Here is a 10,000-nt window from a genome sequence, read left to right on the forward strand (position 1 = left end):
CCAACATTTATGTTATGGCGTAAAGCTTTAAGGTTTAAATAGTGGTATTTCAGTTTGATATTCGCAGGTGGATTGGATGACTTCTCGCAGGAAAGAGGCCCTAATTGGGACTTTGGAACGCAAAAGTGATAGCCTTATCCTAGAGAAGAGACTACATGTTCAGCTCAATGCCAACATTTATGTTATGGCGTAAAGCTTTAAGGTTTAAATAGTGGTATTTCAGTTTGATATTCGCAGGTGGATTGGATGACTTCTCGCAGGAAAAAGCCTCTAATTGGGACTTTGGAATGCAAAAGTGATAGCCTTATCCTAGAGAAGAGACTACATGTTCAGCTCAATGCCAACATTTATGTTATGGCGTAAAGCTTTAAGGTTTAAATAGTGGTATTTCAGTTTGATATTCGCAGGTGGATTGGATGACTTCTCGCAGGAAAGAGGCCCTAATTGGGTCTACAGAATGCAAAAGTGATAGCCTTATCCCTGAGAAGAGACTACATGCCAACATTTAAGTTATGGCGTAAAGCTTTAAAGTTTAAATAGTGGTATTTCAGTTTGATATTCGCAGGTGGATTGGATGACTTCTCGCAGGAAAGAGGCCCTAATTGGGACTTTGGAATGCAAAAGTGATAGCCTTATCCTAGAGAAGAGACTACATGTTCAGCTCAATGCCAACATTTAAGTTATGGCGTAAAGCTTTAAGGTTTAAATAGTGGTATTTCAGTTTGATTTTCGCAGGTGGATTGGATCACTTCTCGCAGGAAAAAGCCTCTAATTGGGACTTTGGAATGCAAAAGTGATAGCCTTATCCTAGAGAAGAGACTACATGATCAGCTCAATGCCAACATTTAAGTTATGGCGTAAAGCTTTAAAGTTTAAATAGTGGTATTCCAGTTTGATATTCGCAGGTGGATTGGATGACTTCTCGCAGGAAAGAGGCCCTAATTGGGACTTTGGAATGCAAAAGTGATAGCCTTATCCTAGAGAAGAGACTAAATGTTCTAATCCGTGTTATATGTGTTTTATGTTGCACCATTGCGCCAAGTAAAATTCCTAGTTTGTGAACCCCGTTCTCAAACAATGGCAATAAAAACTCTTCTGAAACTCAACACAAGAGCATCTCCTTTTATGGTCGGGATGTGCTCCCCTGACTTGGCACACACACACACACACACACACACACACACACACACACACACACACACACACACACACACACACACACACACACACACACACACACACACACACACACACACACACACACACACACACACACACACACACACACACACACACACACACACACACACACACACAGAGACAGGAAGGCGGAATATAAAACTGATGGTTTGGCTTCGACCAAGTTAGGAGGGCCTCATTTTCTTGACCTGTCCTCCTCCTGGAACTGCAGTCCTGTATAATGACACTCGCTGGTAATAAAGCAACGTTGGGTTCAGTAATGCGTCTCCGGCGTCTCTTTCGATCCAGCCGCACTGCCGGGTCGCCCTTCTGTCCGGGCGAGGAAGACAAGACCAGCAACACACGGACAAGTGGCGACACAAAGTGCTTTACACCAACAAAAAAGACACAAACACTGTGAATAAACGTGCATTTGTACATTCATTGTGTGCATTTGTGAGGGTGCATTTCATTTATTCTGTGAGTATCATTTCGGTTAAAGGTCTACTGAAATGACATTTTTGTATTTAAACGGGGATAGCAGATCCATTCTATGTGTCATACTTGATCATTTTGCGATATTGCCATATTTTTGCTGAAAGGATTTAGTAGAGAACAACGACGATAAAGATCGCAACTTTTGGTATCTGATAAAAAAAAAGCCTTGCCTGTAGCGGAAGTAGCGTGACGTAGTCAGTTGACAGCCTCCTCACATTTTCCTATTGTTTTGTCAATGCATCTAGAGCGATTCGGACCGAGAAAGCGACGATTACCCCATTAATTTGAGCGAGGATGAAAGATTCGTGGATGAGGAACGTTACAGTGAAGGACTAGAATGCAGTGCAGGACGTATCTTTTTTCGCTCTGACCGTAACTTAGGTACAAGCTGGCTCATTGGATTCCACACTCTCTCCTTTTTCTATTGTAGATCACAGATTTGTATTTTAAACCACCTGGGATACTATATCCTCTTGAAAATGAGAGTCCAGAACGCCAAATGGACATTCAGTGCCTTTTATCTCCACGACAATACATCGGCGAAATGCTTTAGCTACGAGCTAACGTGATAGCATCGTGCTTTAACTGCATATAGAAACAAAGAAATAAACCCCTGACTGGAAGGATAGATAGAAAATCAACAATACTATTAAACCGTGGACATGTAAATACACGGTTAATGCTTTCCAGGCTGGCGAAGGTTAACAATGCTGTGCTAACGACGCCATTGAAGCTAACTTAGCAACGGGACCTCACAGAGCTATGCTAAAAACATTAGCTCTCCACCTACGCCAGCCAGCCCTCATCTACTCATCAACACCCGTGCTCACCTGCGTTCCAGGGATCGGCAGAAGGACGAAGGACTTCACCCGATGCGTTTGGCGGCCCGGAGACGTAGGAAGTCAAGGTGAGGTCGGCGGCTAGCGCGGCTAGCGTGGCTAGCGCTCCAACAAAGTCCTCCTGGTTGTGTTGCTGTAGTCCGCTGCTAATACACCGATCCCACCTACAACTGTCTTCTTTGCAGCCTTCATTGTTCATTAAACAAATTGCAAAAGATGTCCAGAATACTGTGGAATTATGAAATGAAAACAGAGCTTTTTGTATAGGATTCTACGGGGTACCATAACTTCTGTTACTCTGACTTCGTCACGCGCATACGTCATCATACCGCGACGTTTCAGACGGATATTTCCCAGGAAGTTTTAAATGTCACTTTATAAGTTAACCCGGCCGTATTGGCATGTGTTGCAATGTTAAGATTTCATCATTGATATATAAACTATCAGACTGCGTGGTCGCTAGTAGTGGCTTTCAGTAGGCCTTTAAGGTGAGTTCGGCGGCTAACGCGTCTGCTATCCATCTCTGTCCTCCTGGTTGTGTTGCTGTAGTCCGCCGCTAATACACCGATCCCACCTACAACTTTCTTCTTTGCAGTCTCCATTGTTCATTAAACAAATTGCAAAAGATGTCCAGAATACTGTGGAATTATGAAATGAAAACAGAGCTTTTTGTATTGTATTCAACGGTGTACCAATACTTCTATCAATTGTTTACGTCACGCGCATACGTCATCATATCGAGACGTTTTCAACCGGAAGTGTGGCGGGAAATTTAAAATCGCACCTTATAAGTTAACCCGGCCGTATTGGCATGTGTTGCAATGTTAAGATTTCATCATTGATATATAAACTATCAGACTGCGTGGTCGCTAGTAGTGGCTTTCAGTAGGCCTTTACGGGTATTCTGTGAATTGGCCACTAGGTGAAGTCCCAAAAGGGCACCGGTTCTAAAATGACCTAAATGATGTAATGTATAAATTAACCACCAGAGGGCACTGTAACTGGGACTAAGAGTGTGAGTGAGAACTTGGCAGTGGTGTGCCAGCAAGGCCTAACATCACCAGAAATCATCATCATAATTAAAGATTAAATCATTTTTTTTATTGACTTTCCCTAAATATCTAAAAGTATTCACACTCTCTTCATGTCATGTTATGCTCCTTCCAGTGCTGCAGTTTTTAGGTTAGAGTTTGTATCCAATCAGAATTCAGCAAGCTTATGTTGCCATGCTGTACCAAATCTGCCTTCAGAATCAACAATGTCTGTGCACTGTAAGTGAACGGGCACATACAGTTGATAGATAATTGCCATTACCAATCAGATCACGAGTTGTTGTCAGTAAGGCCTTTTAGATGGCCTTACCTTGAACGTGACATTTACGTGTCCTGGGATTGGATACTCACCGGGACCGTTAGCGGGTGAATTTGAGAACACATACAGTTGATAGACAGTTCTGATAGCCAATCAGATCACAAGTTGTTGATGGTAGCCTATCTAGGTAGCCTGATGTTAACCAGACTGTGATTGAATACTCACTTGTCACTTGCTATGTCAAGGTTAACAAACACAACACATTTGTGTGCATGTAGACACACAAGAACTATGTCAAGGTTAACAAACACAACACATTTGTGTGCATGTAGACACACAATAATTATGTCAAGGTTAACAAACACAACACATTTGTGTGCATGTAGACACACAAGAACTATGTCATGTTTAGCAAACACAACTAGTACAGAGTTGTGCAGTTGTGGTGTTGCTGTGTTTAATCTTATTACAGCAAAGCATCATGGGAGCACAATTCATCAGATAAGCTTCTTTATTTCTCCTCACGCTGCAGCAATATTTGAATACTTGTACAGTGAGACAAAATCCTTCTATCGCCCACAACGAGCACAGCCCCCCTCCCCCCCACCCCCCGCCTCCACCAACACACAAACAACACACAACAACACACAACAACACAACAACACACCACACGACAGGACTGAAACACAACACAATTGAAAAAAACACAACAACAAATACTCAATCCTCCAATTAACGAACAAATAATTTATATTATTGTTATAAAACATCTTCTGAGCCATGTTTATTATTCGTATATTTATTATTATTATACATAAATAATATTAGTATATTTATTATCATTATATATTATATTATAGGATATTTAATATTTTTATTTATGATATTATTAGTATATGTATTATTATTATATGATGAATATGATTATATATTATATTATTAGTATATTTGTTATTTATATTTAATATTATTATATATTATATTATTAGTATATTATTATGCTTATACATCATATTATTAGTATATTTATTATTATTATACATCATGTTATTAGTATATTTATTATGATTATATATTATATTACATATACATTTATAAAGGGTAATAATAAAAATATGTACTATTATGTATTATATTATTATATATAATAATATTTAACATACTTTTATTTATTTATAAATGAATAAAAACATATTTATTATTATTTTATATTATATTATTATATATGTAATATTATTAGATAGGGTTAGGGTTAGGGTTAGGGTTAACCCTAACCCCTAACCCTAACCCTAACCCTAACCCTAACCCCAACCCCAACCCTAACCCTAACCCTAACCCTTAGGGTTAACCCTAACCCTAACCCTACCCCAACCCTAACCCTAACCCTAACCCTACCCCAACCCTAACCCTAACCCTAACCCTAACCCTAACCCCAACCCTAACCCTAACCCTAACCCTAAATCCTTACCATAAACCCAACCCCAACCCTAACCCTAACCCCAACCCTAACCCTAACCCTTAAGGTTAACCCTAACCCTAACCCTAATCCTAACCCTAACCCTAACCCAAACCCCAACCCCAACCCCAACCCTAACCCTAACCCCAACCCCAACCCCAACCCCAACCCAACCCTAACCCTAACCCTAACCCTTAGGGTTAACCCTAACCCTAACCCTAACCCTAACCCCAACCCCAACCCCAACCCCAACCCTAACCCTAACCCCAACCCTAACCCTAACCCTAACCCTAAATCCTTACCATAAACCCAACCCCAACCCCAACCCTAACCCTAACCCCAACCCTAACCCTAACCCTAACCCTAACCCTAACCCTAACCCTAACCCTAACCCTAACCCTAACCCTAACCCTAACCCCTAACCCTAACCCTAACCCTAACCCTAACCCTAACCCTAACCCTAACCCTAACCCCTAACCCTAACCCTAACCCTAACCCTAACCCTAACCCTAACCCTAACCCTAACCCTAACCCAACCCTAACCCTAACCCTAACCCTAACCCTAACCCTAACCCTAACCCTAACCCCTAACCCTTACCCTAACCCTAACCCAACAACACCTAACCCTAACCCTAACCCTAACCCTAACCCTAACCCTAACCCTAACCCTAACCCCTAACCCTAACCCTAACCCTAACCCTAACCCTAACCTTAATCCTAACCCTAACCCTAACCCCAACCCCAACCCCAACCCCAACCCTAACCCTAACCCTAACCCCAACCCCAACCCCAACCCTAACCCTAACCCCAACCCCAACCCCAACCCTAACCCTAACCCCAACCCCAACCCTAACCCTAACCCTAACCCTAACCCTTAGGGTTAACCCTAACCCTAACCCTAATCCAAACCCTAACCCTAACCCCAACCCCAACCCCAACCCCAACCCTAACCCTAACCCCAACCCTAACCCTAACCCTAACCCTAACCCTAACCCATTATATTATTTGTATATTTACTATTAATATTTATTATATTATTAGTGTATTTATTATTATTATATATTATTTTATTAGTATATTTAATATTATCATACATTATATTATTAGTATATTTAATATAATAGATAATATTAAATATACTAATAATATAATATATAATAATGATAATATAATACATAATATAATATTATAATATATAATAATTATATTATTGGTATATTTAAAATGATTATATATCACAATAAATATACTAATGATATATATAATATATCATTTAATATTTAATAATATTCAATATACTTTTATTTATTTATTAAAATGTTTTATTTATTATTATTATATTTTTATATGTGTAATATTTTTATATATTATATTATTAGTATATTATCATTATTATATATATATTATTATTATATTTGATATTATTATGTATTATATTATTAATATATTTATTATTATTATTATATCTGATATTAGTATATTTAATATGATAATATATTATATTATTACTATAAGCATGATTATTATATATTATATTATATTATTTTACATTATATTATTATCATAAATTATATTATTATATATTTAGTATTATTCACAAACGACAACTGCTCTTGGACTTTCACAGCTAAATTATTACATGACATATTTCTATTTATTACATATTGATATTTATGACATATTGTTATTCGTGACATATTGCTATTTGTTACATATTGATATTCATTACATATTGTTATGCAATACATATGGTTATTTATTAAATATTGTTATTCATTACATATTGTTATATATTACATTTTGTTATTTGATACCATTTTGTGTGTTTATGGTTTAGATATGACTTACAACTAGTTATTAATTACAATTACTTATTAACTACAATTAGTTATGAATGACATTTAGTTATTTATCATAATTAATTATTAATTACAATTAGTTATTAATGACATGTAGATATTATTTACAATTAGTCATTAAATACAATTACTTATTAAATACAATTAGTTATGAATGACCCTAACCCTAACCCTAACCCTAACCCTAACCCTAACCCCAACCCCAACCCCAACCCTAACCCTAACCCTAACCCTAACCCCAAACCTAACCCTAGCCCTAACCCTAACCCTTAGGGTTAACCCTAACCTTAATCCTAACCCTAACCCCAACCCTAACCCTAACCTTAATCCTAACCCTAACCCCAACCCCAACCCTAACCCTAACCCTAACCCCAACCCCAACCCTAACCCTAACCCCAACCCCAATCCTAACCCTAACCCTAACCCTTAGGGTTAACCCTAACCCTAACCCTAACCCTAACCCTAACCCTAACCCCAACCCCAACCCTAACCCTAACCCTTAGGGTTAACCCTAACCCTAACCCTAACCGTAACCCTAACCCCAACCCCAACCCTAACCCTAACCCTAACCCTAACCCATTATATTACTTGTATATTTACTATTAATATTAATTATATTATTAGTGTATTTATTATTATTATATATTATTTTATTAGTATATTTAATATTATCATACATTATATTATTAGTATATTTAATATAATAGATAATATTAAATATACTAATAATATAATATATAATAATGATATTATAATACATATTATAATATTATAATATATAATAATTATATTATTGGTATATTTAAAATGATTATACATCACAATAAATATACTAATGATATATATAATATATCATTTAATATATAATAATATTCAATATACTTTTATTTATTTATTAAAATGTTTTATTTATTGTTATTATATTTTTATATGTGTAATATTTTTATATATTATATTATTAGTATATTATCATTATTATATATTATATTATTATTATATTTGATATTATTATGTATTATATTATTAATATATTTATTATTATTATTATATCTGATATTATTAGTATATTTAATATGATAATATATTATATTATTACTATAAGCATTATTATTATATATTATATTATATTATTTTACATTATATTATTATTATAAATGATATTATTATATATTTAGTATTATTGACAAACGACAACTGCTCTTGGACTTTCACAGCTAAATTATTACATGACATATTTCTATTTATTACATATTGATATTTATGACATATTGTTATTCGCTACATATTGCTATTTGTTACATATTGATATTTATTACATATTGTTATTCAATACATATGGTTATTTATTAAATATTGTTATTTATTACATATTGTTATATATTACATTTTGTTATTTGATACCATTTTGCGTGTTTATGACTTACAACTAGTTATTAATTACAATTACTTATTAATTACAATTAGTTATTAATGACATTTAGTTATTTATCACAATTAATTATTAATTACAATGAGTTATTAATGGCAGTCAGTAGGTCAGTGAAGTGTTAAGAAGAAGAATAAAAAGTTCATAAAGAGAAAAATAAAGTAAAGTTTTAATTATTGTAAGTGATGCATACATTCATTTGATCCCTTCTTATTATATTGATCTGACCTTATTATTGATATGACCCTATTACTGATTATTGATCCGACCCTATTAACGATTATTGACCTGACCCTATTATTGATTATTGACTCGACCTCATTATTGATTATTGATCCAACCTCATTATCGATCCGACCTTACTATTGATTATTGATCGGACCCTATTACTGATTATTGAACTGAAGTGCACGGCGCCCAGTGGGGTTCGCTGTGGTGGTCTGCAGCCACACCTTTCCAGTTTGGGAATTGCCATCAAACATGACGAAGTGCCCTTGAGCAAGAAAGGGCACGAAACCATCATCGATCAACCTGACCCGTCCTTGCCTGTCCTTCCTCTGCCCGCCTGCAGGTGGCGCCTGTCTTCTTCCGCTGAGGGGAGGATGCCAGCTGGAGAGAGAGAGAGAGAGAGAGAGAGAGAGAGAGAGAGAGAGAGAGAGAGAGAGAGAGAGAGAGAGAGAGAGAGAGAGCGCGTTAAAAGGGCAGATGGTGACCGCGGGAAAGTGAGGAGCCAAGCGAGGAGCTGCCTGCTCGCCATCAGCACGCAGGAGAGGCGAGGAGGAAAGGCTGCCCTGCTTCCGCATTGCTTCTACTCTGCGCTATACAAGGAGGAGAAGAAGACGGAGAAGGAGAAGAAGAAGAAGGAGGAGGAGGAGAAGAAGAAGAAGAAGAAGAAGGCGGGAGTTTGACAGAAGGTTCTCGGTGACGTTGACGAAGGAAGACAAAAAGGTTCGGTGAGCTGAAGGAGAAAAAGAGGGAAAGAAGAAGAGAAATCACAAGTTGAAAGAGACGATTGTGTCAACTCCACTAAGTGTGGCAAGCAACCAATGGCGTGCTACTACATCGTCATAAGCTCCACCCACCTGCGTGACGGACAGCTCAGGAGCATCAAGGGAGTTTTCAGAGGACCAATAGGAGACGGCCGCCCTAAAAATACTGTAAGTACTCGTCACAATACTCTAAGTACTTGTCAAAATACTCTAAGTACTTGTCACAATACTCTAAGTACTTGTCAAAATACTCTAAGTACTTGTCAACATACTCTAAGTACTTGTCAAAATACTCTAAGTACTTGTCACCATACTCTAAGTACTTGTCAACATACTCTAAGTACTTGTCAACATACTCTAAGTACTTGTCAAAATACTCTAAGTACTTGTCAACATACTCTAAGTACTTGTCACCATACTCTAAGTACTTGTCAAAATACTCT

The 10,000-nt window shown here is 36.8% G+C and overlaps 2 protein-coding genes across 4 annotated transcripts in view; both read left to right on the forward strand.

The window, feature by feature from the left end:
* LOC133657062 (dual specificity protein phosphatase 19-like) overlaps window positions 1-1,321 on the forward strand; it is a 25,196-nt gene extending 23,875 nt beyond the window's left edge. For all 3 annotated transcript variants that reach the window (XM_062057962.1, XM_062057964.1, XM_062057965.1), the window contains one exon: window positions 1-1,321. This exon is cut by the window's left edge and continues 755 nt beyond it. The gene's annotated coding sequence lies outside the window, so the exon portion shown is untranslated.
* An 8,261-nt stretch (window positions 1,322-9,582) lies between these two features.
* Window positions 9,583-10,000, forward strand: part of LOC133656740 (uncharacterized) — a 65,824-nt gene continuing 65,406 nt past the window's right edge. Inside the window, exon 1 of the mRNA XM_062057576.1 lies at window positions 9,583-9,725. Within this exon, the coding sequence (XP_061913560.1) occupies window positions 9,615-9,725 (111 nt within the window). The 5' untranslated portion in view covers window positions 9,583-9,614. The remainder of the gene's footprint in view (window positions 9,726-10,000) is intronic.

The sequence above is a fragment of the Entelurus aequoreus genome, linkage group LG09 (assembly GCF_033978785.1).
Source record: "Entelurus aequoreus isolate RoL-2023_Sb linkage group LG09, RoL_Eaeq_v1.1, whole genome shotgun sequence".
In the NCBI taxonomy this organism is placed as follows: Eukaryota; Metazoa; Chordata; class Actinopteri; order Syngnathiformes; family Syngnathidae; genus Entelurus; species Entelurus aequoreus.